Source organism: Rutidosis leptorrhynchoides, chromosome 8, assembly GCF_046630445.1.
Source record: "Rutidosis leptorrhynchoides isolate AG116_Rl617_1_P2 chromosome 8, CSIRO_AGI_Rlap_v1, whole genome shotgun sequence".
In the NCBI taxonomy this organism is placed as follows: domain Eukaryota; kingdom Viridiplantae; phylum Streptophyta; class Magnoliopsida; order Asterales; family Asteraceae; genus Rutidosis; species Rutidosis leptorrhynchoides.
The window spans coordinates 59,359,254-59,377,760 of NC_092340.1; the positions used below are offsets into that span (position 1 = coordinate 59,359,254).

General features: G+C 34.0%; 2 protein-coding genes across 2 annotated transcripts; both read right to left on the minus strand.

The window, feature by feature from the left end:
* Positions 1–2,458: 2,458 nt before the first annotated feature.
* Positions 2,459–4,322, minus strand: LOC139862956 (membrin-11-like). Its single transcript, XM_071851588.1, has 4 exons — positions 4,044–4,322; positions 3,494–3,614; positions 2,933–3,082; positions 2,459–2,698 (listed from the first exon to the last, which is right to left on the minus strand). The coding sequence occupies exons 1-4, from the start codon at positions 4,274–4,276 to the stop codon at positions 2,537–2,539; spliced, it is 666 nt and encodes a 221-aa protein (XP_071707689.1). The 5' UTR covers positions 4,277–4,322; the 3' UTR covers positions 2,459–2,536.
* Positions 4,323–5,026: 704 nt separating this feature from the next.
* LOC139861110 (protein RRP6-like 2) lies at positions 5,027–10,458 on the minus strand. Its single transcript, XM_071849411.1, has 14 exons — positions 9,581–10,458; positions 8,891–9,046; positions 8,627–8,785; positions 8,464–8,547; positions 8,285–8,364; positions 8,150–8,200; positions 7,946–8,054; positions 7,758–7,840; positions 7,619–7,664; positions 7,435–7,522; positions 7,173–7,342; positions 6,852–7,010; positions 5,935–6,036; positions 5,027–5,835 (listed from the first exon to the last, which is right to left on the minus strand). Exons 1-14 carry the CDS (start codon positions 10,310–10,312, stop codon positions 5,143–5,145), a joined length of 2,712 nt encoding a protein of 903 aa, XP_071705512.1. The 5' UTR covers positions 10,313–10,458; the 3' UTR covers positions 5,027–5,142.
* Positions 10,459–18,507: the final 8,049 nt, after the last annotated feature.

Below are 18,507 nucleotides of genomic sequence, written 5' to 3' on the forward strand. Positions count from 1 at the left end.
ATCTACAACATTTTCATCTTATTGGACCATTGGATTCTTAATATATTCCATATTCCATAAATTTTAAAAAAGATAAAATAAATATGTAAATATAATCGGGTGATGATATGTACACAACCATTGTTTACACATACACAACCAAACATACTTTATAATGTTGTACTGTACAACACTGTAAAACATATTTAGTTGTGTATGTGTAAAAATTGGTTGTGTACATATCACTCCCCATATTTTAACACATACACGTATAATAATACAATAAAATTGGAATTAGAATAATATGCATACATTATATATACATTATATTGTATTATATTATATTTATAATAGAATTACGAGACAAGCCCATGTCAGAGAGATTTTAAGTTTTTAGACACAGCTATCGCCAAGTGAAGACAAACAAACAGCAATATCGAAGGAAGTACTATTAACCAATCAAAATGATACGCGTGCCCCATACTAACCGCTGCTAAAAACACTACCTATTGAGGTGAGGTGGACGTTGATCTAGTATTCCTGGTTGCCCAGATGTAGCGTTAGGCCTGGCCAAACATTTATTGAAAACGAACAGGGGGCGAAGAAGAATTCTGCCAAGCCCAAAGGCCATACGTCCATTATTGTTGTGATGATCCAGTTTATGTTGAATGATTTCCTTGGTAACCATGACCTCTACACGATTAGTGTTGCCACGTACACGAATGGAATTTACTCGGTAGTTGCCTTTGTCATCATTGTTATAGTTGCGGTAGTGATGAGGGTGATGCCAGGTTATTAGATGCTTGTTTTTGTTTTCGCGTTTCTTCAAGTATAAGCATTGATCGAGCCTCTTAAAACTTAAATTCAAAAGGTGTATGTTTGGCAGGGACACTCTAACCATGTGTTTCGTTTGAAAACCCACCAGATCCACCTCAAATAGTCGGATGCCGGAAAATTACCTCCACCGAATCCCCACACATGTGACGTTAACAACCATCATCCCACTACCACAAGAGTTGTAAATTCTTCACACGAGTGGGGATTGAACATGAACCTATTTTAAATTCAAAAATTTCACATGGCGGGTCCCAACTTCAAAGCTACCGGGTACCAATGAGCTACTGCTACATTGGTTCTTAGAACTTAGGTAGAGGTTTGATGTGTCGAAGAATTGTAGCCACACCATCATATGTGCGGTTGAGCCCAACATTTAAATACAAAATTAAGCGATCTTATCGAACAGTTGCCAGTATTGGTGAGTTGGTCAGCGTGCAGTTTAAGTTCATGACAATAGTGATGCTAGGATGAAATTTGGTTGATTATGCCATTAAAGAGATTGATAGGTGGATCGTAGAAGAAAGGGAGGTTATTTAGTCTGATATCATAAAAGAATATGATGCTTGATATTTTCCATTGCACATCATATCTATACAGGAGGGAATATCTCATAGTATAAAAAATATTAACTACACATGCACTATTTTAAGGTAGAGTTATGCACTCTAAATTTACAAAAGCTTGTTATGATTAGGTTGACTCTAGTAGGACGGTCTGCAGAAGTCTCCCATAAGTTTGGAAGCTTCCATGTCATTTTCAATGGATCCAGTGGATTTGGGTCAGCTTGTTACTACTCTTCTTGGATCAATTTACCTAACAAGCATTTCAAATCAAGCGAATTCCCTCTGCAAGGTCTTCATGAAACCGGTAACTACACGTGACCCAGTTGAGTCCAAGCTTTGTAGCCGCTACCTGCGATGACCCTTGGTGAAAGACACCTCTTAACACAACCGGAAAGCTTGGTAAAGTTGGTTTATCGTACTTCAGAACAAAATTAGAACAAAATTTCAGAAACCGGTTTGAACAATTGGCCCATTGTCAGTAGAAAATGGACCTCCAGCTGGAAAAATAACAGCAACGAATGCAGAAAAATGTCTAAAGTTTCTGAGCTCAAAACCACCATCCTCTAATTTATACATATCTTGCGGACACAAAACACAATCTCTTGTCCCAAATAATGGAACTTGCAAAACCATTCGATGAAAGCAACAAACTTTTATCTAACTAGTCCATCCCCCGTTAGGGTTAGACTTAAATGCCGAGTTCAGAGCAGAGGAATGGCTGCCGGACTCTTCAATATTAAAACAGAGGCTGACATAGAGGACTTCGTGTAGAAAATGTTCAAGCTCCATTGTTAAAGATGATTACAGAAGAACAGCACAATTATTAAGTTATAAGTTGATCAGTGATATACAGTTAAAACTTTATGTATGACTTGTATGTATGTATTGCAATAAGGTTATTATAAGTTTGGTTTTGAATTAGGTTCGGATGAGAGCCTGACTATTCCACAAGAATATGATAAAATAAAGAAAACTTCTCATGAGACTAAAGAGCATACACTAAAAAAGTTCCCAAGTTAACAGTACAATAAAAGCTATAATCCAAGTCCTAAATAATTTTCACTTTAACTATCAAAAAACCTTCTCATGAAGCAAGTATAAAAGTAGTAGTTAAGGGGGAGATACAACAAATAATCTTTCAACGTATAAAAGTGAGATCACCTAGCCCATCTGAAGAAAGCAATAACTACAATCAATGTAAGGATCATGCCTGCATACTTAATCCATTGATCAACTCGATTCCGCCTTTCGATGATCCTTAACACTGAATTGGATAGCCCCAATGTGTTGAGCACATCCAATGCTTTCCGTTGAGCTCCCTGCACATAAATTTTATCTTAGTGAACTGCTGATGTGCACAAGTCTACATCCGGATGAATTTATTCTAAATAGCAGAGCACATTAGTTATTCTGAAACTACTAGGGTTTGCTAATCCGCGCAGAAAACCTAAATTTCAGGAAGGATATACAAACTATTAAAGTTGGGAGGACTGAAGGCAAGTACTGATAGATAGATGTAAATGTAAATACAGAGAATGATAAACTCAACAAACCTTTAACCGCTCCCTTTGTTCAGAGTATTTAGCAAGAATAGCTGCTCCAGTTGCAGAAGCCTCTTCCAACATTCGAGAAGAGTTACGTGCAGACTCCATTGCTTGTGCTTCCGCATCAAAAATTCGCAAAACATGAGATGATTCACCATTCTGAACCAAAAATAAAAACAAAAACAAGTTTTTATTAAAAACGCCAACAATATATGATGGGGATTGATACACAACGTTCAAGCTTCCAAGAACACTAGAAAGAAACAATTTTATTTACCATTTCCATCTCTCAGTAGAATGTATGCAATTTATAATATAAATTAACAAAGAATAATTTACCATCGATTCACTATCCTATGAAAAACAAACGTGGAATTCAGTTGGAACTTAGGACTGAAAAATGTAAATGTGAATCCTAAATATATGCACGATAATGCTCTTTCAACTTGCATAGGAGATACATGGAGGTAGTGAGGACTTGGTCCTCGGGCACATATCAATCTAAAAAACACATTCTTAACAGGATGACACAATAATCTATATAAATTAATTAATTGAATATATACATACAGCTCTTCCAAGCAATTCTGCCCTCTCTTGTGCTTCTTGTATCCGCCTCTGTTGCCGCTGCATATACCGATCTAAACTTTCTCTCAACGAATCGGACTCTTCTGCTACTTGCTCAACTTTCCTGCCATATTTCACCAACTTATCAATGCTTCTATTAAATCTCATATGTATTTTATATGGATTTTCACATCTGTGTTTGATATGTATCTTCAGTACTGTGCAAGTTATCATTTCAAAGCTCTTTAAATTTACATTCAGAATACGAAATTTATGCACTATAGGTCACCGGATCACAACTTTTAATACTCCGTAACTAACAATTTTGCACAATTAGGTTAAAATGATGCCTACTAATTCAGCATCAAATTCGAAATCACATACCAAAACAATTCAGTAAACTAAAATTCAGATCACATATCATAGTTACCGTAATTAATTAATTATATAACTATATACAACTTGTTTAACGTCATTCCTGCTAATCAAATTTAATTTCAACAAATCGCACATCGTAATCACAAATAAAAACGAGAAGACCTAGAAAACGAACCTCTTCCATAGATCACGTTGAGGTTTCGATGCAACAGATCGCCAGAGGCCGTCCATATCGGAGCATAGGGTTTGAATTTGCGAAATATCTCGCCGGACGGAGACTGATAGTTCAGGTGAGTCGACGGAACCGGCGAGCCGTTCGATTTTCTCCAAATCATCTCTGGTTTTCAAAAGTAAGCGCCTGGATCTCTGATACAGCTCAGATAAAGTTCCTTTTCCTTCTACAGCCATAGTGAAATGACCAGAAGCAAATTGATTATGGAGAGCAACAAGAGAGACGGACCGATTTAAACATTTTATTTCAAATAATGACAACTTAAGTCCTCATACTTTTAGTTATTTTAGAGCGTGCGTCAGTTATAAATCGTTAAGTAAATACACTTCACGGGAGCGTTAGTCAAGACAAAGAAGGCGCCAAAGGCATCGCTCCTTCTTTGCAAGTCTTTCTATCACACGTGATTTTCTTCGTGCTTTTTCACGAAGTAGTCTTAGACGCGTGAATAAAATTTTTGTGGGCCAACAATAGATTGTATCTAACAAAAATTGTTAATTTGTTAAATTAGTAATACACTTCACTGAGTTTCAGAGAAGCATATCATGAATGACACGAATTCAATCTTTGTCTGTAAAAGTCAAAGATGGATCCGTACTAACTATTATATCTAACATCTAATGAAAGTTAGCTTGTTTTATAGTGTCAAAATTGATTTTTTTGTAAACTTAGTCATTAAGTAGGCTTATCTTTGCCATTAAGGCTACTTGTATAATAGAAAGCTTAGCTGTCATGAATACTTGAACTTAATACTAATAACATGAGTAAATAACGAACTTATCGACAAATATGTAATCTTTTGGTACCTGTCGACAGCATACGCTTAACCCGTTGATATGCTACAGCATACGCTTAACACGTTGATATGCTGGATCATTGTAGATTATGAAATCCTAATAGCAGGTTTATAAAATAAAGACAATCACGAAAACTATGTTATTTACCCATCAGAACTCAAGTAAATAACTTTGGATTCATATAGCAAGCAATTCTTAAATAAATCCTACATGAAAATAAAAACATAGATTCTGCATTTGCAAATCGTTCACCTAAAAGTTGCACTCCGGTTACCACTCGCCGGAAAAGCTTGACGTCTTCTACCCATCTGAAAATCTCCACTCCGTTCACCTGCAGCAGACTCCTTCCGACCACCCGACTTTTTCTTTTCGCGCTTTTTCTTATTAGCACCGTTACCATCTTCCCCACCCGAACCATCTGAACCGTCTTCCCCAAACCTCGCTTCTTTAATAGCCGCTGCATAATCGAACGGTATCACTTTCAGTAGCCCTCCAGAACCACCCTCAGCTGCCGGGTTTGACTTTGACTTTCTTTTCTCGTCGGCTGTCTGTACACACTTCTGGAAGCTTGTTGACAAATCCGATAGTGACATGGTCTCGTCTTGTTTGTTTCCCTCTACATTTTTTTCTTCTTCTTCAGAACAAGAATCGGAATCCAACAAAATTACATTACCTTCATCGTCTGATTTTTGTTCGATGCTTACGTTGGTTTCGTCTTCCGTTTTCTGCTCGCTGACATCATCGTTGGCGGGTATCTCCTCCACATCGGAATCGGATTCAAGTAAAATAATGTCTTTTTCTGGTTCAGAGCTCATTGTTTTCGGGATATTTTCTTGAGGTTTAGCGGTTTCGTTTACAATGGGCTTGGTTTTATCAGTGAAAGAACGAAACGGGAGAGACACAGAAGATTTTATCTGTTCGACCTTAATCTCCTCCGCTGCCTGTAATCAAAAGCATATCAAGATACAATATATAAGAAAGCAAAATGACTAAAATACCCTTCCAACAGTAACAAACTTCGACATATGTTTCATTGTCACCTTAGATTCAGGAACAAACTTTCTCTTTCCTGCTGCAGTTCCAAACATAGCTCCAAACGCACGACTTGGTTTCTTCTGTACCTCGATACTTACTCTCGAAGCCTGCATTCAGCAGTTTAAACGTCAACTTACTTAACAAAAAGGATGTCAATTTCGATCTTTTTACTAGCGAATGGGTCTGTTTGGGTCACACATAATCTCTAATGGGTCAATTTCGATCTTTTTACAAGCGAACAGGTCTGTTTGGGTCACAAATAATCCCTAATGGGTCAATTTCGATCTTTTTACAAGCGAATGGGTCGGTTTGAGTCGCACATAATCTCTAATGGGTCAAGCGGATAAAATGCAAAATTGGTACATAAAGGTTGCTTATGATAGGTAGTGTTGCATAACTCTGAATTACTCGTACTCGGTTTTTGCAACTCGGAGAGTACTCGGTCAAACTTGGTCAAACTATATCAGAATACGCCAAAACTCGGAATTACTCAGAAAATCGGTTAAATTTGGTCAAAACTCTGCCCAAACTTGGGATTACTCGAAAAATCAGTCAAAACTTGGTCAAAATCAGTCAAAGTAAAATTTGGTCAACATCTGAGTACTCCTCGAGTTGCCGAGTACTCTCTAAAAAGTCCCGACCGCGTACTTCTCGAGTTGCAATTTTTGCAACCTTGATGATAAGAGTCAAATGAATGAATAGTCTTGCCCAATATGAACCAAAAAAACAAAGGACTCAAATTTGACAACCTAGACATTAATACAATAATTTTACTACTTTGGACCAGATTTGTACCAAAAACTAATTCGACTTTGACGTTTCACCATGCCTGCCCAACAACCAACCCATTATGTCACCTCTAAAATAGATAAGATTTTAACAAATGCATGTTTAGAAACTAGGAAGAAAAAAAAAGACGTACAGAAGAAGATCCATCGAATTTGTTCTGATTCGCTCCAACAATAAAGTTTCCAACTTCCGTTTCAAACGTGTCGCCATCTACAGTCGTACTTTCGTTTCCAGCAACTTCTGCTGTTGCTGCTTCTTCACCATCAGCAAATTTAGCATTTCGTGCAGCCATCTGTACAATTTACCATCACAATTACTTGTTAATGAATACAAAATCCTACATCTTTAGCTCGATTTTCCTTCTCTTTTGTTTTTTATATAAATATATAATAAAGGGTTCTATAATAGATTCATTATATGAAAAAATATATACAAAAAAATCAAGAAACTTGACCATTTCGACGTGTTCTTCCTTGAGTTTCAAGGCAACAGGTTCAAATGCAGCAGCGTTCTGCATAGAATGTCGAATAACGCCGACAACAGAACTCAAGTTACGCTCAATATACGGATGCCTCGACTTCAATACGTGACGCAATTTTGCAGGTGTTACTGGAATCTGTTTTGCTGTAAAATGAGAATAGACGAGTAAAAATTAAGATGATAACGAAAGAAGAATATAATAATAATACTGGTCATAAATAACATAAAAAAACTACCAATTTCAATAAGAGATTTGTTTGGCAATATAAAACCGGTACTTTCATCTTCTGAACGAGCAATACCATCTCTCCACTCACAAAGTCCCTGCCATCAAATAAAAAAAGTTTAGTATTTATCATCACTTTTAGCAAATTATCAAAGGTGCGCGCACACAGAAAACATAAAAAAACAATGACTTACTGCAACAATGGCAAGTTGCTGACCATTAAGATCAGCGGCATGAAGCCTGAATTGAAGAAAAAAACATGAGTGCCCCTTCACAGTCAAGAATTAAATGTGAATAAAAATAAATTAATTTAAATAATAAATATGACTTTACCCGTATATGCTTAGATATGACTTCTCGGTCAATAGCTCTTTCTGATAGAGATGTATACATAGATCATAACTTCGTTGATATACCTGAAGCCATTAATTGCCCCCCAAAAAAACGTGAATACGAAATAACAAAGAGCTAATGCAGTATATCAATTATCAATTTATTTCATCATTCAAAGAAAACTTTACCTCTACAAGTGCTGCTTCAGGGCATTCGGGATCTGTAGATGCAGAAAGCAACAATCTTTTCATGAGATCGTATATGTACAGAAGATAATGTGTGTCTTCTCTAGCATATCTGTCAAAATGAAAACAAAAGGCACACATAAAAACAATGAAAAACGTATAAAGAAAGAAAAAAAGGGAAATTTTGTACTAATAAACTACTACTACCTGAGCATTTCATCCGTCAGTGGTCGTAAACGCCAGTCCGCATTTTGGTATCTACAATAATATTTAATTTAGGGAAAAAAAACATAAAATATGAACATAAGCCAAATTGAAATGATATGTTACGTTGATACATACTCTTTATTTGCAGCAACATCACAAAAATACTGCAACAGATACTCTAACGAATTTCTTTCCAATTTTAACACCCTTGAGGCCTATATGATGTAACACACTCAGATTAAGCAAAAACAATAAAAAATAAATAATATAACATAAGATAACAAATGAGATTGGTTGTGGAGATGAAAGATAACCTGTCCAGTATCAAACATATTGCAAACATATATACCGAAATCACGTTGCAGCCATACAATATCCTTATCGGCTCCATGCAAAACCTGATAGATTTGTAAAGTTATCAAGTGTTCAAAAAAATTAGCTTGCAGTAATATTTAATTGCATAAAGAAAAACATTACCTTTCTTTTAGTAGGATCTTTAAACACATCTCGCAGATACGGGCCAATTTGAACGCGTAGTTTCAATGTATCAACAATAAAATCTTCAGTTCGAGTTGATATTTGCATCAAGCAAGTCAACCCTTGAAAAGATCGATACTGATTGTGTTCCAAATCAACCTAAATAACACCAAAATGTTCATATGCCACTACTTATAAAAAGTATTCCATCACAACATTGGCCACAACAATCTAAAAAAAAAAAACTTAAAATAAAAAAAATACCGCGAATTCATCAGCACTGCGCAATTTAGCAGCTAGATCCTTCAAACCTTTTACATCTTGTACTAGATTGAACGATGTACTTTCAACTGGAAGCGGTTTTACAGGCTCTACATCACTTACTGTCTTATCGATAAAATCCATTACTGATAATTTCTCCTACAGATAGAGAAAGAAAACATATGCATAAGCAATCCTTAAAAGTTATGTTGTGGGGCCCATCTATATCTCTCCATATATTATAAACTATAATTATAGACCTATCATTGCTAACAGGGGGCGAAATTATGTTGGGGCACTAATTTTCAGTGCAAAAATTTTGGATTTTTCAATTTTGGCCCTAGTGGATTTTTTTCCCCAAAGCCTTCACATTTTGCCCCAAAACCTCCATATTTTGCCCCAAAACCTTCAAAATTTGCCCAAAAAGCTCCAAATTTTGCCCAAAAACCTCAAAATTTGGTCCCAAAACTTCCATATTTTGGCCAAAGAAAATTTTCGCCCCCGGTGAACAAAACTTCTGCCCTCCGCCACTGATTACTAACACAATATAATTATACCAATCACCATACATTTTCACAGGAATTTAAATGTCCAAAATCATGATCATACATAAAGTACTATTTTTTAACTGAGACACCTAAGATCGAAATTCGAAACTGAACTATATGTAACACATTAGTCAAGTAATTTTACCAGTGGATGTATGAACCTGGACCCATCTTCACTTCTTTCCAACCACACATGTTCAAATGGCAAATTAGAATTATTAACCAGTATCTTATACTCATCTTGTGGCCTCCGAATCGACGGATTATGAAACGGAACTTTCGCCTTTTGTGTCCCCATTGCATTATTATCCCTAGAAGAAACCTTCACAGCAGACGATTTACCCGAGCTGTTATCAGCACTTACACTTGTACCACCATTATTAACTAACAAATCTTTGTTTTTCCTTCCTTTTACTAACTTGAATCCATCATCATTATCGACTAAATTCATTAACCTAACACCAGTTTTCTCTTCTTGATTTCTAATATTTTTTAACTCATCAATAGAAGCATCAAATCTTTCAAAAAGCTCATCATTGATATTAACTAACCAATCATAACCTTCATTATCATCATCGTCAAGATCACTATTGGGAAACTTGATATTCTTTTTACCCCATAATTGCTCTGCTGATGACCCAATTGATTCAAGTAATGATTGTGTTTTTTTATCGATTTCTTGAATTGGGTTTTTGAATTCGTCAAAGTTGAAGTAGAAATGGAAATCTTTATTGCATGGTATGCCCCTTGAAGACCCGGAAAGCTTTGAAACTGATGTAGATAAAGGTGAGCTTTTTATTGAAGAAAATTGTTTTAATGATTCTAATTTTGGGGATGATTTATGGGTTTGGTTTTCTTGGGTGAGGGGTTGATCCATCTTGGAATCTTGATGAACAAATGTGTAGATTTGTGGATTAGGGTTTTATTTATTAGGGCATTGAAAGAAAAGGGGGTTAAGGGAGGAAGCGTTTGGCGATTTTAGGGTTTAGCGATTGCTTGCAAAATGTGTTCGAGGGTAGTGAACGAATGTATTTTTCTGGTCGCAAGATTCACTTTTTAGGGCTTGAGAGAGAAAAGTAGAAAAGTGATAAATGGAGTGTAATTTTGTGTTTTTGAGGTAAAAATGTATTCGATATTCAATATTCAACGTTTTTAAATTGATTGATTAATTTTATTGGTATACATAAATGCATAAAGATATTACTCTTAATTAATTAATGTTAATGCAAATTATGATTTACTCTCTAAATTTGTATATGAAAAAAATAACTTTATTAAATGTTGTTAATAATTAAGGTACATTTTATAAAACTGAATGATTTAATTCATAATCTGAATGATTCGAAGGCTCTGTTTGTTTCGGAATGAAAATAACGTTTTTGATAATAAATTTGAACGAATAATGTAAATGATGTAAAATTACTTTACTAACTTTTGACAAGAATAAAACTACAATATAGTTGTTTAATAAGTATTTTTGATATAATTTTTAAAAAATATTACATAAAAGTTAAGGTGCTTAATGGTTAAGACATAATTTCAGCTTTGAATAGTCTAGAATTGAATGTTGAATCATTATGCACCATCTGTTATTCGGAATTCATAAACAAAGGCGTTGAATGTTGTGACGACCCGAAAATTTCCGACCAAATTTAAACTTAAATCTTATATGATTTCGACACGATAAGCAAGGTCTGTAATGTTTTGAGTCTAAAAATTTTTGAACTGTTTTCATGAAATCATTGGACCTTTGACTATTCCCGACGATTCACGAACAATTGTTGTATATATATATATATATATATATATATATATATATATATATATATATATATATATATATATATATATATTAATGTAAGTATATATAATAATTTGAAATTTTAAAATATAAAAATTAAACATTAGATTCAAAAATGTAAAATAAGATACAAAATAATTAAGTGTAATTTAAAATGAATCTATGTATATGATTTCTATAATTATTATGATATGTATATTATAATAAAAAGTATAAATAATAAATATTTATATCATATATTATATGATTGTTAAATATTACATAAGTAATAATATATACATAGTTGTTATAATAATATTATTACATTCACTATATGTATAATAGCATGATATAAATATGAAATTTGATGTGTAGCAATTGTTATATTATTATTATTATTATCAATATTCTTATTATCATATTAATATTATTATAATTAGTATTATTATTAGTATCGTTAATAATATTATTATTATAAAAAAAATTTACTTCTATTCATAATATTATTGGTATAATTTTGATAAAATTTTTATTAATATTTTTATTAATATATTTTTATTAATGGTATTATAATTAGTATGGTTATTAATATTATAATGTTATTGTTATAAATTTTATAATTATTATTATCATTAATGATATTATTATTATTATTATTATTATTATTATTATTATTATTATTATTATTATTATTATTATTATTATTATTATTATTGTTATTATTACTATAACTACTGTATTATTCTTATTTTAATTATTGTTATTATTTATAGTAGTGAAAGTATTATTAAAATATTTATTAATATTAATTATAAAATATAACTACATATATATATATATACGCGTGATATTATCTGATTATTTCATTATCATCTTTTTCCCCTTTCTCTATTTCTATTCTGCTCGTGACCTTCAATCAGTCTCAACCTTCACTACAAGACCCGTCCTAATCCATCTGGACGAATACATTACATTTGGTTACATCGCGATGTACTTGACCTCTATATGATATATTTTACAAACAATGCATTCGTTTTTAAAAGACAAACTTTCATTTCATCGAAAGTTGACGGCATGCATACCATTTCATAATATATCCAACTATAATTGACTTAATAATAATATTGATGAACTCGACGACTCGAATGCAACGTCTTTTGAAATATGTCATGAATGACTCCAAGTAATATCTCTAAAATGAGCCAATGCACTGAAATGTCCCGTTCTTATTGATTAAAAACGTTCCATATTAATTGATTTCGTTGCGAGGTTTTGACCTCTATATGAGACGTTTTTCAAAGACTGCATTCATTTTTAAAACAAACCATAACCTTTATTTCATAAATAAAGGTTTAAAAAGCTTTACGTAGATTATCAAATAATGATAATCTAAAATATCATGTTTACACACGACCATTACATAATGGTTTACAATACAAATATGTTACATCGAAATCAGTTTCTTGAATGCAGTTTTTACACAATATCACACAAACATGGACTCCAAATCTTGTCCTTATTTTAGTATGCAACAGCGGAAGCTCTTAATATTCACCTGAGAATAAACATGCTTTAAACGTCAACAAAAATGTTGGTGAGTTATAGGTTTAACCTATATATATCAAATCGTAACAATAGAACACAAGATTTCATATTTCAATACACATCCCATACATAGAGATAAAAATCATTCATATGGTGAACACCTGGTAACCGACAATAACAAGATGCATATATAAGAATATCCCCATCATTCCGGGACACCCTTCGGATATGATATAAATTTCGAAGTACTAAAGCATCCGGTACTTTGGATGGGGTTTGTTAGGCCCAATAGATCTATCTTTAGGATTCGCGTCAATTAGGGTGTCTGTTCCCTAATTCTTAGATTACCAGACTTAATAAAAAGGGGCATATTCGATTTCGATAATTCAACCATAGAATGTAGTTTCACGTACTTGTGTCTATTTTGTAAATTATTTATAAAACCTGCATGTATTCTCATCCCAAAAATATTAGATTTTAAAAGTTGGACTATAACTCACTTTCACAGATTTTTACTTCGTCGGGAAGTAAGACTTGGCCACTGTTGATTCACGAACCTATAACAATATATACATATATATTAAAGTATGTTCAAAATATATTTACAACACTTTTAATATATTTTGATGTTTTAAGTTTATTAAGTCAGCTGTCCTCGTTAGTAACCTATAACTAGTTGTCCACAGTTAGATGTACAGAAATAAATTGATAAATATTATCTTGAATCAATCCACGACCCAGTGTATACGTATCTCAGTATTGATCACAACTCAAACTATATATATTTTGGAATCAACCTCAACCCTGTATAGCTAACTCCAACATTCACATATAGAGTGTCTATGGTTGTTCCGAAATATATATAGATGTGTCGACATGATAGGTCGAAACATTGTATACGTGTCTATGGTATCTCAAGATTACATAATATACAATACAAGTTGATTAAGTTATGGTTGGAATAGATTTGTTACCAATTTTCACGTAGCTAAAATGAGAAAAATTATTCAATCTTGTTTTACCCATAACTTCTTCATTTTAAATCCGTTTTGAGTGAATCAAATTGCTATGGTTTCATATTGAACTCTATTTTATGAATCTAAACAGAAAAAGTATAGGTTTATAGTCGGAAAAATAAGTTACAAGTCGTTTTTGTAAAGGTAGTCATTTCAGTCGAAAGAACGACGTCTAGATGACCATTTTAGAAAACATACTTCCACTTTGAGTTTAACCATAATTTTTGGATATAGTTTCATGTTCATAATAAAAATCATTTTCTTAGAATAACAACTTTTAAATCAAAGTTTATCATAGTTTTTAATTAACTAACCCAAAACAGCCCGCGGTGTTACTACGACGGCGTAAATCCGGTTTTACGGTGTTTTTCGTGTTTCCAGGTTTTAAATCATTAAGTTAGCATATCATATAGATATAGAACATGTGTTTAGTTGATTTTAAAAGTCAAGTTAGAAGGATTAACTTTTGTTTGCGAACAAGTTTAGAATTAACTAAACTATGTTCTAGTGATTACAAGTTTAAACCTTCGAATAAGATAGCTTTATATGTATGAATCGAATGATGTTATGAACATCATTACTACCTTAATTTCCTTGGATAAACCTACTGGAAAAGAGAAAAATGGATCTAGCTTCAATGGATCCTTGGATGGCTCGAAGTTCTTGAAGCAGAATCATGACACGAAAACAAGTTCAAGTAAGATCATCACTTGAAATAAGATTGTTATAGTTATAGAAATTGAACCAAAGTTTGAATATGATTATTACCTTGTATTAGAATGATAACCTACTGTAATAAACAAAGATTTCTTGAGATTGGATGATCACCTTACAAGATTGGAAGTGAGCTAGCAAACTTGAAAGTATTCTTGATTTTATGAAACTAGAACTTTTGGAATTTATGAAGAACACTTAGAACTTGAAGATAGAACTTGAGAGAGATCAATTAGATGAAGAAAATTGAAGAATGAAAGTGTTTGTAGGTGTTTTTGGTCGTTGGTGTATGGATTAGATATAAAGGATATGTAATTTTGTTTTCATGTAAATAAGTCATGAATGATTACTCATATTTTTGTAATTTTATGAGATATTTCATGCTAGTTGCCAAATGATGGTTCCCACATGTGTTAGGTGACTCACATGGGCTGCTAAGAGCTGATCATTGGAGTGTATATACCAATAGTACATACATCTAAAAGCTGTGTATTATACGAGTACGAATACGGGTGCATACGAGTAGAATTGTTGATGAAACTGAACGAGGATGTAATTGTAAGCATTTTTGTTAAGTAGAAGTATTTTGATAAGTGTATTGAAGTCTTTCAAAAGTGTATAAATACATATTAAAACACTACATGTATATACATTTTAACTGAGTCGTTAAGTCATCGTTAGTCGTTACATGTAAGTGTTGTTTTGAAACCTTTAGGTTAACGATCTTGTTAAATGTTGTTAACCCAATGTTTATAATATCAAATGAGATTTTAAATTATTATATTATCATGATATTATCATGTATGAATATCTCTTAATATGATATATATACATTAAATGTCTTTACAACGATAATAACATATATGTCTCGTTTAAAAATCATTAAGTTAGTAGTCTTGTTTTTACATATGTAGTTCATTGTTAATATACTTTATGATATGTTTTCTTATCATAGTATCATGTTAACTATATATATATATATATCCATATATATGTCATCATATAGTTTTTACAAGTTTTAACGTTCGTGAATCACCGATCAACTTGGGTGGTCAATTGTCTATATGAAACATATTTCAATTAATCAAGTCTTAACAAGTTTGATTACTTAACATGTTGGAAACATTTAATCATGTAAATATCAATCTCAATTAATATATATAAACATGGAAAAGTTCGGGTCACTACAGTACCTACCCGTTAAATAAATTTCGTCCCGAAATTTTAAGCTGTTGAAGGTGTTGACGAATCTTCTGGAAATAGATGCGGGTATTTCTTCTTCATCTGATCTTCACGCTCCCAGGTGAACTCGGGTCCTCTACAAGCATTCCATCGAACCTTAACAATTGGTATCTTGTTTTGCTTAAGTCTTTTAACCTCACGATCCATTATTTCGACGGGTTCTTCGATGAATTGAAGTTTTTCGTTGATTTGGATTTCATCTAATGGAATAGTGAGATCTTCTTTAGAAAAACATTTCTTTAAATTCGAGACGTGGAAAGTGTTATGTACAGCCGCGAGTTGTTGAGGTAACTCTAGTCGGTAAGCTACTGGTCCGACACGATCAATAATCTTGAATGGTCCAATATACCTTGGATTTAATTTCCCTCGTTTACCAAATCGAACAACGCCTTTCCAAGGTGCAACTTTAAGCATGACCATCTCTCCAATTTCAAATTCTATATCTTTTCTTTTAATGTCAGCGTAGCTCTTTTGTCGACTTTGGGCGGTTTTCAACCGTTGTTGAATTTGGATAATCTTCTCGGTAGTTTCTTGTATAATCTCCGGACCCGTAATCTGTCTATCCCCCACTTCACTCCAACAAATCGGAGACCTGCACTTTCTACCATAAAGTGCTTCAAACGGCGCCATCTCAATGCTTGAATGGTAGCTGTTGTTGTAGGAAAATTCTGCTAATGGTAGATGTCGATCCCAACTGTTTCCGAAATCAATAACACATGCTCGTAGCATGTCTTCAAGCGTTTGTATTGTCCTTTCGCTCTGCCCATCAGTTTGTGGATGATAGGCAGTACTCATGTCTAGACGAGTTCCTAATGCTTGCTGTAATGTCTGCCAGAATCTTGAAATAAATCTGCCATCCCTATCAGAGATAATAGAGATTGGTATTCCATGTCTGGAGACGACTTCCTTCAAATACAGTCGTGCTAACTTCTCCATCTTGTCATCTTCTCTTATTGGTAGGAAGTGTGCTGATTTGGTGAGACGATCAACTATTACCCAAATAGTATCAAAACCACTTGCAGTCCTTGGCAATTTAGTGATGAAATCCATGGTAATGTTTTCCCATTTCCATTCCGGGATTTCGGGTTGTTGAAGTAGACCTGATGGTTTCTGATGCTCAGCTTTGACCTTAGAACACGTCAAACATTCTCCTACGTATTTAGCAACATCGGCTTTCATACCCGGCCACCAAAAATGTTTCTTGAGATCCTTGTACATCTTCCCCGTTCCAGGATGTATTGAGTATCTGGTTTTATGAGCTTCTCTAAGTACCATTTCTCTCATATCTCCAAATTTTGGTACCCAAATCCTTTCAGCCCTATACCGGGTTCCGTCTTCCCGAATATTAAGATGCTTCTCCGATCCTTTGGGTATTTCATTCTTTAAATTTCCCTCTTTTAAAACTCCTTGTTGCGCCTCCTTTATTTGAGTAGTAATGTTATTATGAATCATTATATTCATAGATTTTACTCGAATGGGTTCTCTGTCCTTCCTGCTCAAGGCATCGGCTACCACATTTGCCTTCCCCGGGTGGTAACGAATCTCAAAGTCGTAATCATTCAATAATTCAATCCACCTACGCTGCCTCATATTCAGTTGTTTCTGATTTAATATGTGTTGAAGACTTTTGTGGTCGGTATATATAATACTTTTGACCCCATATAAGTAGTGCCTCCAAGTCTTTAATGCAAAAACAACCGCGCCTAATTCCAAATCATGCGTCGTATAATTTTGTTCGTGAATCTTCAATTGTCTAGACGCATAAGCAATCACCTTCGTTCGTTGCATTAATACACAACCGAGACCTTGCTTTGATGCATCACAATAAATCACAAAATCATCATTCCCTTCAGGCAATGACAATATAGGTGCCGTAGTTAGCTTTTTCTTCAATAACTGAAACGCTTTCTCTTGTTCATCATTCCATTCAAATTTCTTCCCTTTATGCATTAATGCAGTCAAGGGTTTTGCTATTCTGGAAAAGTCTTGGATGAACCTTCTGTAGTAACCAGCTAGTCCTAAAAACTGGCGTATGTGTTTCGGAGTTTTCGGGGTTTCCCACTTTTCAACAGTTTCTATCTTTGCCGGATCCACCTTAATACCTTCTTTGTTCACTATGTGACCGAGGAATTGAACTTCTTCCAACCAAAATGCACACTTTGAAAACTTAGCGTACAATTCTTCCTTCCTCAATACTTCTAACACCTTTCTCAAATGTTCCCCGTGTTCTTGGTCATTCTTTGAGTAAATAAGTATGTCATCAATGAAAACAATGACAAACTTGTCAAGGTATGGTCCACACACTCGGTTCATAAGGTCCATGAACACAGCTGGTGCATTAGTTAAACCAAACGGCATGACCATAAACTCGTAATGACCGTAACGTGTTCTGAAAGCAGTCTTTGGAATATCATCTTCTTTCACCCGCATTTGATGATACCCGGAACGTAAGTCAATCTTTGAATAAACAGACGAGCCTTGTAGTTGATCAAATAAGTCGTCGATTCTCGGTAGTGGGTAGCGGTTCTTGATGGTAAGTTTGTTCAACTCTCGGTAGTCGATACACAACCTGAATGTACCATCTTTCTTCTTGACAAACAAAACAGGAGCTCCCCACGGTGATGTGCTTGGTCGAATGAAACCACGCTCTAAAAGTTCTTGTAATTGGCTTTGCAGTTCTTTCATCTCGCTGGGTGCGAGTCTGTAAGGAGCACGAGCTATTGGTGCAGCTCCTGGTACAAGATCTATTTGAAATTCAACGGATCGATGTGGGGG